The following is a 17,107-nucleotide window of genomic DNA, read 5'->3' as shown; positions in this document are numbered from 1 at the left end:
CTCAGAGGTCTACTATAGCAACTAGTATAGGTCTACTAGTCTGACCTACATAAAAAAGACCACAGGGACAGACAATAGCATAAACAACATCTGTGGATTGACAAGTAGTAAAAATCTTGAGTATGGTTTAGGCCTATCTTCAAACTTCCATGGTTAGGCGAGGTAATAGAAGGTGGTGGCTACTCAGCTCCAGGCAGTCTTGGAGAAAACTGATTATCTAGACCCATTTCAAACTAGCCTTTGGGCGGACTATGGGGTGGAGACCAGTGTTCCCTCACACAAGGATTCCCAGATGTTGACTACAACTCCCATAATCCCCAAGCAAAAGCCATTGCAGCTGGTGATTCTGGGAGTTGTAGTCAACAACAACTGGGAATCCCTGTTACTGGTGGAGACTGCCTTTGTCAGCCTGATGGATGATCTCCAATTGGCAGAGGGATAGTGACTTCGTTGGTCCTTTTGGATCTCTTGGTGGCTTTTGATACTATTGACCATGTTATCCTTTTGGAGCGTCTGAGGGAGTTGGGGGTGGGAGGCACTGTTTTGCAGTGGCTCTGCTCCAACCTTTTGGGCAGATTCCAGATGGTGTTCCTTGGAGACTGTTGCTCTTCAAAATTTGAACTTTTGTTTGGTGTTGCTCAGGACTCCATATAGTTTCCAGTGCTTTTAAACATCTACATGAAACTGCTGGGAGAGATCATCAGGAGATCTGGTGCAGGCTGTTATCAGTATGCTGATGACATCCACATCTATTTCTCCATGTCAACATCATCAGGAGAAGGTATAACCTCCCTAAGTGTCTGCCAGGAGGCGGTGATGGGCTGGATGAGGGATAACAAACAGACTGAAACCAGTTAAGACAGAAGTACTTACTGTGTGGGGTTGGAACTTGGGAGACGATTTTGATCTGCCAGTTCTGGATGGGGTCACACTTCCCCAGAAGGAACAGGTACACAGTCTGGGAGTGCTTTGGGATCCAAACCTCTCCCTGGTGTTCCAGGTTGAGGTGGTGGGCAGAGGTGCTTTCTATCAGCTTCAGCTGATACTCCAGCTGCATCCATTTCTTGAGATAAACAACTTCAGAACAGTGGTACATATGCTAGTAATCTCCAAACTTGACTACTGCAATGTGCCCTATGTGGGGCTGCCTTTGTACATAGTCTGGAGACTGCAGTTGGTACAGAATGTGGCAGCCAGGTTGGTCACTGGGTCATCTCGGACAGACCATATTACTCCTATACTAAAACAGCTACATTGGATATTGATAGGTTTCTGGGCAAAACACAAGGTTCTGGTTATAACCTATAAAGCCCTAAACAGCTTAGGCCTTGGGTATTTAAGAGAATGTCTTCTTTGCCATGAGCCCCACCGCCTGTTAAGATCATCTGGAGAGGTTTGTCTGCAGTTGCCACCAGCTGCTCTGGTGGCTACTCAGGTGCAGGCTTTCTCCATTGCTGCTCTGAGGCTTTGGAATGTGCTCCCTGCTAAGATAAGAGCCTCTCCATCTCTGATAACTTTTAAGAAGGCAGTTAAGACACATTTTTCACCCAGGCTTTTAAACTTACAGTTACTAACATTTTAAATTTTCTTAACATTTTGATTTTGTTTTAATTTGTACTGTTTTCTTGAGAACTGCCTAGAGACATAAGTTTTGGGTGGTAAATAAATGAATAAAAAATAATGTGGGTGGTATTCATACATCAGAGATAGTAAGGGGTAGTACTATTTATATATATTTTTAAAATTACCATTTATATTTTCTGGTGGTGTTATTGAACCTGTAATTGTTGCGTGGTTGCCTTCAGTGAAAGCAGGAAAAAAACCTGCTCAGCAAGTTTTCACATAAACAAACAGCCTGGGGGCAATTATCATGCTATCACTATGCTATAAATGACTGTAAATGGGCTAACAGACTAAAGTGATCCTTGCAGAGATGACTGAAGGTTATAGCATATATATATTAGAACTACTTACAGTGGAAGGAAACATTATTTAGGGAAAGAATGGTAAACCTGAGACCCTATGTACACCTGATGAAAGCTTTGAACTATAATTCTCTCCTTCATTAAACAAGCTTCCAAGCATATGATATTGTACCCTGTTAATGCCAGGAAGAAGGAAAATATAATTTTATTTTCCAAATACTGCTTTTAGCTCTGGCCCTGTCAGAAATTTCATCCCAAGTGTTCACTTGCTTTAGTTTACCAAATTTGAAGTCACTACACATTCTCAGTGAATAGTTAAGAAGATTGCCTTGATGCTTGTTTTGGTTTTGCTTTTATCTTATTTCCCCCCTGAGTAGGAGATCCTCATGATGGGTAGTGAGCTGAGCATGCCCGAGACAGAACTGGACCTCGTGAATTGTTTGGAGGTGTGGCTACCTCCCAGCCCAGTTCCAGTTCTGTCTCGCTCGGGACAAGTCATTTGGAGAGAGAGCTCTTGCTGCTTTTCAGATTTTCTACCTTCGGGTAATCATTTACTCGTCTCTAACCTGCTCCTCCTTCCCTATCTTAGCTTGTGCAAGGGTGGGAGGAGAGTTTGTGCTCAATTCGGTCTTCTCTTATTCCACTGTAAATTAGTTTTTTCAGTTGCTAATTTAGTCTGATTGGCTTACTTCAAATTGCCTTTTGTTACTTTCTTCCTTTTGTTATGGAATTGGTTCATGCAGAGGAGCTTTTACAAGGCTCCTTATCTGAGGGCTCTCAGTTGCAGAACCTAGGTGGCGGGAAGGTTGCCTTTTCGCTTGCTGCGACTCAGTCCGATGCGGCCATCGACTGCTGCCATTTCGGCTCCCAAGGCAACAGGGACAGAGAATCCTGGGCAGCTTCATGCTAAAGCCCTCAAGAAGTCAAAACACATTGGGGGCCAACAGTCTTCTAAAAAGAAAAAGAAACAAAAGGAGACTTTGCAGAGGATGGAAGGACACAAACACCTGAGTGAGCGGCTGCTTATCCAAGTGGTATGTCGGAGCTCAAAACTGAAACCAAGCAAAAATGGCGCCAAACCAAAGGAAAAGGCTAAGAAACGCCCCAGCATTGAGGAAGGCATCTGGAGCCCCCCCCCCGGGCACTTTCCCGGCGTTTTTCCCTCTGCCCAATGAGGGCTCATTGGTTGAGGGGAAACCAGCTGGCCCGTGCATTCCCTCCCCACTGCAGGATCAGTCTCCCACCCGACCATCTTCTTCTCAGCCTCCACGTTCGCCTCCTGTGAGTACTGATCCTTTCCCCCCCGTGGGCTACTCAATGGCTTAGGGAATTTTTTAGGAGGGAGTTTTCCATTGAGCCACCTGCAGCTCCGAACCCTGGGTCCCCAGGTCAGATTATTCCAGATCCTGTGGGCAACCCCTCTATCCTGCCCCAGGCACCCCCTACTGATACTGCGCTGCCTCCACCTGCTCCAGTACTTAGTACAAGACACAGGCGGTTACTCAACAGGCGGGGCAGCAAGAGGCTTTCCTCGCCATCGCCTGATTCCAGTCCACGCAGGCAAGCCATCCCCATTTCTGAACATGGCCTGTTCATGCCCAGAATCCTGCCCCACAGGAGTAAGCACAGACATAGAAGTTCCTCTTCTTCCTCCTTGTCCTCCCCCCTGGGGAGTCAAGAGGCCAAGAAAACCCAAACCTCCTACCTGCCCTGCTCCTGCCAACCCTCCCCCCCTCCCCCCGGCACCTAACGGGCCCTCCTTACCTCCCCTCCTTCCAGAAAAACCCACTTCCCCCGCCCCCCTTGTTCACCTTCAGGGGGCGACTCCTCGCATTTGCATCCCTTGGACCCTTTGGAACCCATAGACTCAGAAAAGGAGGAAGGGGAACTCTCAGAGGAAGAGATGGCTCCCCCTATTGTTAATTCTGCCAGGCTTTTCTCCTCTGCTGATTTTGAGGTACTCTTGACTAAGGCAAAGCGTGTGATTAATGATGTTTCTCCTTCTGAGCCCACACAGCCTTCATCCACTCTAGATCAACAAGTTTTCCCATCCTCGGAACCAGTAGCATCGGTAGTACCCTTCCCTCCTCTCTTCCGCAGGGTGATGTGTGCAGAATGGCAGAGGCCAGCATCATCCAAACCAATTGGCAGCTTGCCCAAGAAACTCTACCAGCTACCCACTGAGGTATCTAAATTACTGGCCACCCCCAAAATGGACCCTCCCATGGCCCAACTGGTCTCAGGGGCCATCCTGCACGCCGAGGATCAGGAACAGCTTAAATCCCAAGAAGACAGGCGCTGTGACACACTCTTAAAGAAGGTCAATGACGCCTCTGCCACTTCTATAAAGATCGCCACTACCAACTCTATTTTCGCCAGGGTGTCAGTACTATGGGCTAAAGAGCTGGTCAAAATGGTGCCTCCTGAGCGCCCCAAACTACTCCAGGGCAGAAATAAAATGGCCAAAGCCGCTGCCCTTATGGTGGACTCGAGCTTGGACTGCATTCAGCACTCCTCTAGGGCCATGGTGGCGGGCGTAGCTGTTCGCAGGGCGCTCTGGCTAAAGGCCTGGAATATAGATTCTAAATCTAAATTGGCTCTGACATCGGCTCCTTTGCAGGATCTGACCTCTTCGGCCCGGCACTAGAACCTGTCCTTGTTGAGATACAGGACAAAATGAAGGCTATGCCATCTGCCCACAGGGACTCGAGATGCTTTTTTCGTGGCTCACACAGCTCCTTTCGCCCCTACAAGCAGCCCAACAACCAAAGCTATGTCAGTAGAGAATTCCAACACCAGGCCCCCAAAGGCTCCAGCAGACCACAGTGGCGGCAACGAAACCGGGGTAATTCCAGGGATCTGCCTCCAGACGATTTATCTCCTCCTACTCACAACGTAGACAATGACACCACCCCAGTGGGCGGCAGGCTGGCAGACTTCTGCGTAACCTGGATGTCCATGGCCTCTGATGCCTGGGTGATAGATACGGTGACCAACGGCTACACAGGAGACCTCATCTCTACTCTCCCTCATCGTTTCATCCCTACACCATGGTCCTCCAATCCAGCCAAGCATCAGCAGATGCTTCAAGCAGTACATCATCTGCTCCAGATACGGGCAATAGAGACCGTGCTCTCTACTCAAAAATATCAAGGCACCTACTCTATCCTCTTTCTAGTGCCAAAGAAGGACGGCTCCTGGAGGGCCATCCTTGACCTCAAGACGTTCAACTGCTATGTATGGAAAAAGAAGTTCAGGATGGAGTCTCTCCATACCATCAAGGAAACCATCTGCCCAGGGGATTATTTGGCATTGGTAGATCTTTCCGAGGCATATTTACACATTCCTATCAGGGATGTCGAACGCAAATATCTGAGCTTCGAGTACAACAGGAGTCACTTCCAGTACCGTGCCCTGCCCTATGACCTGTCATCCGCCCCAAGGGTATTTAAGAAAATCATGGTCTCCCTAGTCTCCCACCTATGCCTCCAAGGGGTGAACGTCCACTCGTATTTGGACGATTTGCTCGTCAGAGCACTCTCAAAGAACCAGGCCATCACAGATGTTCACACGACGCTGACGGCCCTGAGGGACCACAAGTTCGTGGTCAATACAGAAAAGAGCCACCTCATTCCATCGCAACAGCTGGTGCATCTGGGGGCGATGTTTGAAACCGCTCAGGGTACAATTCAACTGCCCCAGGAACGCAGCGACAAGATCATTGGTCAACTGTGTCACTTACTCCACAAACGCAAGGCAGACATCATGGTTCTGGCTCAAGCCCTGGGGTCCATGATAGCTTGCCTGGAGTGCACCCCCTGGGCCAGGTGGCACTCGCGCCCTCTTCAGTGGTTGCTCCTCCCTTGGCAGGATGACATCATGGTGGTTTCAAGGAAATCCATTCTGATCTCTCCAGAAGTCAAGCTCTCCCTGCGCTGGTGGCTCTCCCCGGCTCTCCTCTGGGAACGCCAGTTGGTGGAACCTCGACGCAAGATCGTCACGACAGACACCAGTCTGTCAGGCTGGGGAGCTCACTGTCAGGGCCTAGTAGCACAGGGTTCCTGGTCAACCGAGGAGTCCAAACATCCTATCAACTGGTTGGAGCTCCGGGCCGCTCGACTGGCTCTTCTCCACTTTCAGCATCTTCTACAGGGCAAACATGTCCTCCTTCGGACGGACAATGTGACAGTCAAGGCTCACATCAACAGACAGGGCGGCACAAAGTCCAGACTCCTGATGTGAGAAACATACCTCCTGTTCCACTGGGTAGAATCCTTGGTGTTTTCCATAGTCACCGAACACCTGAAGGCGAAGAGAACGATCTGGCGGACTGGCTTAGCCGCAGGTCCCTCGACCCGGGGGAATGGTCTCTCTGCCCAGAGATATTTGTTCAACTCACGCAAGTACTGGGGCAGCACAGGTGGACCTGTTCGCCTCTCCGAGCAACCACCAACTGCCCCACTTCTTCTGAAGATACCAGTCACCTCTGGTGGAAGCGACCGATGTTCTTCACTCCCCATGGCCGGGCAGCCTGCTATACGCCTTCCCGCCCACTGCCATCATAATGAAGGTCATCAAGAAACTGATCCTGGAGCAGGCGGAACTAATCCTTGTCGTGCCTTTCTGGCCTCACAGGCCTTGGTTCCCAGATCTCCTCAATCTAGCCATTTGACCATCGTGGCATCTTCCAGCGCGTTGAGACCTCCTCCACCAGGATCCTGTGCTCCATCCCGATCCCCAGTGGCTACAGCTCTCTGCCTGGAGGTTGAGCGCGTGAAGCTAGTAGTCAAGGGATATTCAAAGCAGGTTCAGAATACCATCCTGGCTGCACGAAGACCATCCACGAACCGTGTGTATCAGGCCACATGGGCCGCTTTCTTGAGATGGGCATGCACGCACAACAAAGACCCACTGACGGCTGGGGTTCCGGAGGTCCTTGCCTTCTTGCAGGCCGGATTGGATCTCCACTTCTGTCCTAGCACACTAAAGCGCCAGGCCTCTGTGCTCTGTTCAGTTCTACAAATCTCTTCCTGGTCCTCTGGGCATTCAATTCTTCACCCTCACCTTTCCAGGTTCCTGCGAGGTGCCTCTAACCTAGCTCCTCCTCCCATCAGACGCTTCCCATCCTGGAAACTTAACCGTGTCCTGAATGCCCTTACGAAGGCACACTTTGAGCCCATAGGAACCATACCGCTGAAGGTTCTTTCTTATAAGGTCATCTTCTTGGTAGCCATCTCTTCCACTCGCGGGGTATCCGAATTAGGGGCCCTATCGGCTAGAAAGGAGTTTTGCACCTTCCAGTCACATGCAGTGATTCTCCACTTGGACCCTACCTTCCTTCCAAAAGTTAACTCCACGTTTCATAGGTCCCAAGTTATTGTTCTCCCAAGGAGAAGTTGTGGCATAACCTCGATGTGCGCAGGGCCCTGTGCATGTACTTACGCCGAACCAAGGATATCCACAAATCGGATACTCTCTTCGTCTCTTTCCATCCTTCAGCCCTGGGCAACAAGGTCTCGAAAGCCACGTTAGCAGGATGGATAAAATCCTGCATCCTAATGTCGTACGCAGCTCTTCACCTCCTCCCCCCCTCCCGGAGGTATCACCGCGCACTCAACTAGAAGCGCAGCTACATCTGCGGCCTTCTCTGCTCACATTCCCCTGTCTGAAATCTGCAGGGCAGCCACTTGGGCATCTGTTACTCCCTTCATTCGGCATTATAAGGTCTCCGGGTTCTTTCAGACAGAGGTGGCCTTTGGCCATACAGTTTTGCAACAAGTTCTCTGAATACATCCTTCCCTCCCATGGGTCACATGTCAGCAGCTTGGGCATGTCCCATCATGAGGATCTCCTACTTGGTGGGGGGGGGGGAGAAGGAACATTGGTCTTACCATGAAGGGTTCTTTTTCCCTGTAGTAGGAGATCCTCAGCCCCACCCAGATGTATTATTCTAGGGCAGGGAATATGGCCTCTCCGGACGGCTGCCTGTCAGGGTGGTACCAGGTTGGGGGTTAGAGCCAGCTCTCAGGGTTCCTAGTCCCTAGGCCTCTCTATTCTCCACTGTTGATCACTGTCTAATCTGTTTTTTCTAGTCTTTCCTTTTTTACTTTCTTGTGCAGCTTACAGCACGCATTCTAGTGGTGTGCATGGTTCGGTCCGGAGGCCATTGACAAGACCTCCAGACCAGTCCGGAATTCCTGCGGTTCAGTTCGGAAGGGCGGGGGGGGGGAGTTCCTCTTTAAGGGTGGTGGTGATAGTACTTCCCCCCCCCCGCCGCTCTTCCCCCTCCGGCGCTGGCGGTTTTCAAAACGTTCTTGTGGTGGCAGAGTTCCTCCCTGCCGCCCCTGCCCCCGTCGTTGTCCTTGCTAGCTTAAAAGTAGGCAGAGCTGGTGGCGCGCATGCGCCCTTTGCGGCGTGCGCGCTCGTCTCTGCCGTTGGCGCACGCAGCGTGATGTATGCGGCGCGCGCGCCAGCAGCAGAGACAAGCGCGCGCCGCAAAGGGCGCATGCACGCCACCAGCTCTGCCTACTTTTAAGCTAGCAAGGACAATGACGGGGGCAGGGGCAGCAGGGAGGAACTCTGCCACCACAAGAACGTTTTGAAAACCGCCAGTGCCGGAGGGGGAAGAGCAGCGGCGGGGGGGGGGGGGGTAAGAACTACCCCCCCTAAAGAGAAACTCCCCCCCCATGCCGGACCGCGGGAATTCCGGACCATGCACACCCCTAACGCATTCACAGAGCTCTCTCCGCTGAAGTCTACCTTTCCTCGCTCAACAGCCTTGGAACTGGGCTGGGAGGTAGCCACTTCTCCAAACAATTCACGAGGTCCAGTTCTGTCTCATGCATGTTCAGTTCACTACCCATCATGAGAATCTCCTACTACAGGGAAAAAGAACCCTTCGCGGTAAGACCAATGTTCCTTTTTCACTTTATCCTTGAGCTCTCAAAGCAAAATCTGCTTTTAGAAGGCAGAATAATATATTATTTATTACTATTCTGCTGTTGTAAGCAGGCCATGGCAGGGGTGGCCGGGAGGGCTATTTGTAGAAAAGGCTTGTATATAGTCTCTGTGAAGCCAGGAACATCTGAACATCAACTCCAGAATTCACTCTTAAAACTTAGTTCCAGAAGAAAGGTGGAATTCATGAAATAAATAATATGTGAAATACTTTTTATTGTTTTATCTTGTTCTTAATTGCCCTGGGATCTTAGGATGAAGGGTAGTATATAAATAAATACATATCTAATATACTATGAAATATAATATGGAAGTATATCAGCACAGAAATTATGAGTCAGCTTCATTAGAGGGTATGATTTCTCACTATGCAAGCTTATAACTGCTGATTGTGTTCTAGGTAATTAATGGTAATTAATGTTTTCTAGATACCAGAATTTGACAACTTGTACCTGGATATGAATGGCATAATTCATCAGTGTTCGCACCCAAATGATGATGATGTTCACTTTAGAATCTCTGAAGACAAGATATTTGCTGATATATTTCACTACTTGGAAGTATTGTTTCGCATCATTAAACCAAGGAAGGTTTTCTTCATGGCAGTTGATGGAGTAGCTCCAAGAGCAAAAATGAACCAGCAACGTGGTAGACGTTTCAGGTGTGTGTGCTCTTGCTTTTTAAAAATTGGCTTCCTCATACTTCCAGGATGCATAGGTTGCTTTCTGTCAATGGCAGTTACACTAAGTCAAGATGATTTTTCTATAAATTGAAGCTCTCCTCTTTGTTCCAGAAAAGCTGTGGTCCTTCGCACTCACACATTTTTGCATTATTTTTCCTCATCACTGAGCCAGCTGTACTGCCTGTTTTTTAATTCAGCCTTTTGTTTATCCCCATACTTGATGTTTTCTCTTGCTTAGGGAAATATTAGTATACTTCAGAGGCACATGTTCGATCTGTTCCTGACAACACAGGGTAGGAAATTCCCAATTCAGATTTTACCTCTTCCTGTAAGTGGTCTCAATTCACTGTCTCTCAGCCTTATCCTCCCATCTGTGACATGGGGATAATGTTAACCTACCTTTTAGGGCTGTCGTGTCGTGCAGATTACTAAATCAGGTATTTGAAGTGATGTCAATGCTTTAAAACACTAAATACATAGTAATGTATGTAAATACATAGTAATGTTGTTGTTATAGGTCAGCAAAGGAGGCCGAAGACAAAATTAAAAAGGCATTGGAGAAGGGAGACGCTCTTCCTACAGAACCCAGATTTGATTCCAACTGCATTACACCAGGTAGGGTAGTCTGTTCAATCTTGTCTGTTCTGTTGCCTTCAAATGCCTAAGATGCTATCTAGAATTCTTTCTTTCTGTTGCCTATAAGAATCCTATTGTTCATTTAAAGGATGTGGTTTTCAAAAGTGTCAGAGAATAGAGTACTCAAATTGTTAACTCAAGTGGAATTTGTATGGAAAGAAATGACTTGAAAATTGCAGCAAATCTGTTGCAGCATAAGTTGCAACAGCAGCCCATTCCAGACTCAGTCTTTTGTTTTGGACTGTGGTTATACTGGCAAATATGTGATTGCAGATTTTGAACAGAATAACCTTTGTCATATTTATTTCATTTAAGGCAGTCTTTGTTTGAATCCCAAGGTAAAATACAGGAGGGCCCTCATTATCTGTGGACTTGCAGATCATTGTTTCGCATATCCACAACTGGGTATTAGAGACCCAGTTTATTTATCCACAAGTAGAAAAATAGGCAAAATTTGCTTAAGAACAGGCAAAATTCATTTTGAGTGGCTGGAAATGACTTCTGTTGTCATTTCCAGTCACCATTTTACAGTGGAGAGCCATTTTGTGGCTCTTGGGGGAAAGGGGGGGGTTGGCAAATAATTGCCCAGATTTGATCGGTTTGGAGGGGTGTTGCTGTAGACCTGGAGAATAAGTTACTGTGATTGTCTCCTCTTATTTCTGCCCTTCTTGCTTTTTTTGGCCCCCTTTTTTGTTAGAAATCTAACCCCTCAATTCCCATAAGGACCGGGGAGACCCGAGTTCAAATCTCCATTCAGCCATGAAACTAGCTGGGTGACTCTGGGCCAGTCACTTCTCTTTCAGCCTAACCTACTTCACAGGGTTGTTGTGAAAGAGAAACTCAAGTATGTAGTACACCGTTCTGGGCTCCTTGGATGAAGAGCGGGATATAAATGTAAAAATAATAATAATTATTATTATTATTATTATTCGTAGTTTCCGTATTCGCTTCTGTAGGTGAGAACGGAACCCACACGAATAAAAAGGGCCACCTGTACATCAAATGAAGCAAATAATATTAATAACAAAGCAATAAAATCATAGCACAAAGAATGAATATAACAGTGAATATTTTATCTCTCCAGTATATTAATATTTTAATATAGTGAACATATTCAGTGTTCCGTTCATGATGAATTTTATCAGTTGGGGCATCCCCCCCCACACCTTTTGGTAGCATAAGGTAAAGTTTTCAATGCAGAAAAGCAGTCTTGGGTTTTCCTCAATGGAGGCAACCAAACTCCTATCTCCTCCATTCAGATTATAGTTCCAGGAATGCTATGTGGCTATAAATAATGCTGGCTATAAAAATGATCAGCAGTTGGGTGTTTTGTTTTTGAAAGGGAAGTGAAATCCCCTCTTCCCACTTGCATTTTTTCCAAAGGGACAAAGATCCCTTAAGCTTCCCTCTCCTTTCATCTCCATAACTTGCCGGACTGTTCCGCACTAGTTTACTCCAGAATCCCACATGTTCTGGGCCAGGCAGAATTTGGAGACAGGTGATCTATCTTGATTTCCTTAAGGTGTCTGGATGAGTGAATCCTTAATTTTTTTAAAAAAAAATCTTAATAAAAATTAAAAGCCCATTATCTCAAAAATGAAACTCCAAAATCCCAATGTAGAAGTCTGTATAATTCATACTTCTTTATAGATGTACATCTTTGATTTTTCAGTGCAGCTTCAAATCAGTTATCAGTGCTATTGAAGACACCATATCATTGTACTGAGTGAAATAGTTTTAAGTGTGCTGCATTCATTTCGAAAGACAAAATGATTTTGTGTCCTCCTCCTATTCATTATTGTTTTCAAACTGAAAATATTATTGAGATTTCACTATGTGAAAGTGTAACTTTTAGATTTCTGTTACTAGGAACTGAGTTCATGGCTAGGCTGCATGAACACCTGAAGTATTTTGTAAATATGAAGATTTCCACAGACAAATCCTGGCAAGCTGTAGCTGTCTACTTATCGGGCCATGAGGTTACCTTTTTCATTAATAATTACTTTTTACAATTAATATTAAACACAGCAGTATTTACTAATTTGTTTATCTTTTCGTTCAGACTCCAGGAGAAGGGGAACATAAAATTATGGAATTTATCAGGTCAGAGAAAGCAAAGCCTGACCATAATCCAAACACAAGACACTGTCTGTACGGTTTAGATGCTGACTTGGTATGTTCAGTTAAAAGTATATACATGGCTTATCTGAAAATAAATGAGATTCTGAATGTTAATGTGCATATGGCTGTGATCCGAGAAGTCTCTTTAGGCTGCACAAGTACTTGCATGTGCACACTGAGACTCCTCTCCCCTGATTGCAGTTTTTTACACTGCCCTGGATTTTGGAAACAGGAGGCTGCTCTCTGAAGCAGGGGACTTGATTGCCCCACTGCACGTGTGGATAATGGGATCCTTTAAAATCAGCTCATTAGCATTACTGTAAGAACTTATAATTTACAGTTACCAGACATGTTGTTGTGAGAGCTAACTTTAAGGGAAACTCTTCAAAATGTTTCTTTCAACAGATTATGCTTGGGCTAACAAGTCATGAGCCACACTTCTCCCTTTTAAGAGAAGAAGTCAGATTTGGTGGGAAAAAGTCACAAAGGTAACTGCTATTAAAATATTTATTGTATAGGAGGAAAATTAAACAAAATTCCTGGAGAACTAAGAACCATTATCTTTACATGTTTTAAATATTTAATACCGAGCACACATGAACTCACATGTGTGATATTCAATACTTTACAGAGTTTGCACCCCAGAAGAAACCACTTTTCACCTATTGCACTTGTCGTTAATGAGAGAATATATTGACTATGAATTTTCGCCAGTTAAAGTGAGTATGAATGAACTACCAGAAAAAGTTTTTACAAGGATTGCATGTGAAGTTGAACGTGGATTATTTGTTTTGATCTTTGTTTAACAGAGCAAGATCTTATTTACATATGAAATTGAAAGAATAATAGATGACTGGATCTTAATGGGCTTTCTTGTGGGAAATGATTTTATCCCACATCTACCTCATTTACATATTAACCATGATGCACTGCCACTACTTTATAGAACATACATGGCTATATTGCCTGAACTTGGAGGTAAGTTATCTTTCACATAATTACATAAAATGGTTGTGGGGAAAGGCTTCTCTAAATCATGTAGAGACTAATCACAAATGAGTCTAAACCTCCTTTTTGAGATTGTTCACCTGGACATTGACACTCTCCTTATGTAGATTCTGTGTCTCACACAGCCTGTTATCAATCAGGTTCCTCCTGCCTGTTTCCTTGTGCCAGGAAACCCCTTAATTACCATTATTCAGATAGATTTCCCTATTGTTTAATGACCTAACTGTTAGGGAGAAATACTGAGACTTTGAATTAAGTGCCATCCTGCCAAGGTGTTCTCTCAATCTAAGAAGAAGATTTTTAATTATCACATGTTACTTGGGGAATTTGCAAGTGCTTTCTTTTAAAAGACCAGGTCAGCCTTTGCCTGTGTTCAGTTCCTGTCAGGGGAACACACTCCTGAGATGACTTCTGACCTGCTTTAGTTTTCATCTTGGTTAGGGACTCTTAGCTGAGACTTCTGCATAGCTCCAGAGAGCATGCAGAGAGCTACTCTGCCCAGATGGGTAGAGAAAAGCTCCATTAATCATGCAAGCTTTTAACTTCTGAAATTTCAACTTAACAACTAAGATCCCTTAGCCTCCTGTCTAACACCAGAAGGAAGTAAGGTACCTTGTTGCTACATTTTTTGTGGTGTATGCTGGAAAGTGCTCAGTTCTGCTTCCCCATATTGCCTGCTCAGGCACCAAGCTACTTTAAGAGGTTTTATTGTACTCCAGGCCTCCTAGGACAGTCTGCACATGCTCTGTATGAGCACTAAGAGTCTGGCACAGCTTTGTTTGGGTTCCATATTTGTGTTGGCTGTTGTGGAGAGAAACACAAGAAACACACACCAAATTTATACTGTCCTTATTCAGAAAAAAATAGAGAAAGGTGTATAATAAAAAGCAATTATTATGATGATGATGATTAGCCAGCTCACATTACCCAGAAACATGATGGGATTTTTTTTTTAAGGGGGCAGGGGAGGAAGAGGGATGAGGATAGATTAAAACAGTCCATTTTGCATATTATACCAGGGGCAGCTGCTATCTGTTGATGCTTTGCATATGCAGCTTCCCCCCACCACCAAAGGTGGGGGCCTCCGCTGCTTGGCAAAGTGAGGAGGCTCAACTTCCCCCTTGCTTAACTAAGGGGTTCTCTCTGTTTGGTTCTCTGCTTTTCCAGTGTTCCCTTTGTACCCCTCTTCTATGCTGCATGTCACAGTCTATCACCCCGCAGAGGCCTTGCCTTTGCTAGCTCCAGTGTGGACCAAAAAACATTGTCCTTGAGGAAAAAAAGCCCGATATGTCCATTCAGTGAGCAATTAGGGCAGAAGTGGGCAGGGGAAGGAGGGTGTGAATTTCAGGTCAAGGATGGAGCTTGGCCAGGCTATTCTGATACACATCTAAGAGCAATAAACATAGCAAAGAGAAGAAACTAGCCAGATGGCTCAGAGGCTATTAAGTCGCTGAGGTATTGTATTTACAGCCGTGTCTGTAAGCAAGCAACTCTCTATCAGATATATTTTCCACAATCCCCCCCCAAAAGTCCATGCCTCTAGCCATAGCGGTTCACTTGCGAGGATTAAAAAATGTGGGCGGGCCCATTGTCCATGACAGTTTTGAGGAATTTTTGATATAACTTTGAAGTTTCTTCTCAACAGAGGGTGTTGGCAGCTCTACTGAAATTCCAAATGAATGGAGGGAGGCCAGATGAACACATAAAACCTACCCCCACCCTATTCACCACAGTGGTCCTTTGGGTTTTTATCTTATAAGGAAGCCCTTGAAACTTTTACATTGAATGATAAATACACTGAGGAACCCAACCTTAATATTTTGTATTATGTTTCTGTTGAAATATCTCAGCTTTTCTTCTACACATTATTGCCAGTTCCAGATATTTTGTGAATGTCATTTATGCTGTAAGCATAAATCAGACTTTTCTTCTCCAATAGGTTACATTAATGAAAATGGACACCTCAATTTACCACGCTTTGAGAAATACCTTACAAAATTGTCAGATGTAAGTATATCTTTGTACTGTAATAAAGTTCAGCTTATGAATTTTAGAATTCATACAGGCCCTTATATGTGCCATATAAAGGTAATGTGTGCAGTCGAGTCAGTGTTGACTCCTGGCGACCACAGAGCTCTGTGGTTGTTTTTGGTAGAATACAGGAGGGGTTTACCATTGCCTCCTCTAGCGCAGTATGAGATGATGCCTTTCAGCATCTTCCTATATCGCTGCTGCCCGATATAGGTGTTTCTAATAGTCTGAGAAACATACCAGTGGGGATTCGAACCAGCAACCTCTGGCTTGCTAGTCAAGTCATTGTCTGCTGTGCCATTCGGAAGAGCCCTTATAATGTGTCCCGTGTTCACATATATATGTCATATATATTAAATGGTCATTTGGGCCCTTATACATGTTCAGCTTGCTGGTGTCTTTTAGAATTCTAGGAATCTCAGTTTTCATGTTTTAAAAAAATAAAATGGATTTCTGGCTGCCATAAAGGGAGAGATGTGCTTGAAACTTTGAACATGATAAAAAATCTTGGGATTGCTTCATACATTTTGAAATTAACAAGTAGATTTCACGTATTCATGGTGTATTCTGTACATAAGGCATTCTACAGTGTAGGTAGCCATGATTGTTGCTTCCCAGCATGTATATTCAGTCAACAACAACAAAAAAGGCAAGTTGCTACCTTGTTTATTTCTGGGCTATGCAAGGAGTATAGAAGACCCTAGTTTTTCACGGGTTCTCCTGTTGCAGTTTCTGTTGTTCACAGGTGAGTCATAGAGACCCGGTTTCTTTGTTCATGGTCTAAAAATACTCCTATTTTCAGATGGTTGTGGTATAGACACCTGGTTTATTTGTTCACATGCTAGAACTAGGGCTAATTTTGGCTATTTATGATATAGATACCCAGTTTCTTTGTTAGTGCCAACTTTGCAAAACCTCTCTTAACCCACCATTGCCTTTTCATGGAGCATTGCCTTTTCATGGAGTTTGGCTTCCTGTGTGATACTTGTTGGTGAAGATTCCCCTAACTTGTTACTTGTAACTTCATTTTCATGGAGTTGACCGGCCTTCTTAATTGGATGCAACACATTGCATAAGGAGCTGACTGAGTGCTGCATGGAAGATTCTTCTGCGTCACTTTACCAGATGAAGTTCTGTGTGCCAAGTTCCTGCTCCTAGTGTTCACTTGTCCCTGCATTCACACGGTCATTGGACTGGCTCAGACACTAAATGGAACCAGAACTATATCCTGACTCTGTGTAACGTCTCTAACACTTACATCCTGCAATGTTCTGCCTACACACAAATTGGAAGAATTCTCGTTAGGAACAGGCCAAGATTGTTCATTATATCCAAAATGAGTGATCCTGGCTTATTCTAACGAAGTTAAAAATAAGCCAAGCTCTGAACCAGAGATTGGATATCAGGTTCAGATCCTTGTTTATTTTGGGACTGTGGTTGGAATAAGCCAATGATTGCTCAGTTTCGGTGTACAATTAATGATTTGTCTCATTACTACAACCTTATGTGTGGTTGTGTCTCATAAACTTAGTTTGCTTCAAAAATATAAGCGGATTCGTTATCTGTGGTCGGGTAATAGACATCTGACTTCAGCATACATTGGAAAAGGGGGGAGCACACACACATCGATCCATGGGTCAGAGGTGGCCGGAAATAACCATGGAGGTCATTTCCATCCACTATTTTGTGCTTCGGAGCCTCAAAATGGCTCCATTTAAAAAGAAAAAAGGTGATTTTCAGCTGATTT

The 17,107-nt window shown here is 45.1% G+C and overlaps 1 protein-coding gene and 1 long non-coding RNA gene across 6 annotated transcripts in view; one reads left to right on the top strand and one right to left on the bottom strand.

Annotated features, from left to right (window-relative positions):
* Positions 1-17,107, top strand: part of XRN1 (5'-3' exoribonuclease 1) — a 120,434-nt gene that overhangs the window by 11,983 nt on the left and 91,344 nt on the right. For all 5 annotated transcript variants that reach the window (XM_053306886.1, XM_053306889.1, XM_053306887.1 and 2 more), the window contains 8 exons: positions 9,311-9,543; positions 10,082-10,179; positions 12,070-12,179; positions 12,263-12,373; positions 12,727-12,809; positions 12,953-13,040; positions 13,131-13,299; positions 15,269-15,336. In XM_053306886.1, the coding sequence (XP_053162861.1) occupies positions 9,311-9,543; positions 10,082-10,179; positions 12,070-12,179; positions 12,263-12,373; positions 12,727-12,809; positions 12,953-13,040; positions 13,131-13,299; positions 15,269-15,336 (960 nt within the window). The remainder of the gene's footprint in view (positions 1-9,310; positions 9,544-10,081; positions 10,180-12,069; positions 12,180-12,262; positions 12,374-12,726; positions 12,810-12,952; positions 13,041-13,130; positions 13,300-15,268; positions 15,337-17,107) is intronic.
* LOC128349830 (uncharacterized) overlaps positions 1-17,107 on the bottom strand; it is a 49,925-nt gene that overhangs the window by 1,126 nt on the left and 31,692 nt on the right. The gene's annotated exons all lie outside the window — the stretch shown is intronic.

The sequence above is a fragment of the Hemicordylus capensis genome, chromosome 3 (genome assembly GCF_027244095.1).
Source record: "Hemicordylus capensis ecotype Gifberg chromosome 3, rHemCap1.1.pri, whole genome shotgun sequence".
Lineage (NCBI taxonomy): Eukaryota > Metazoa > Chordata > Lepidosauria > Squamata > Cordylidae > Hemicordylus > Hemicordylus capensis.
This window is presented reverse-complemented; position numbering and strand designations above follow the sequence as displayed.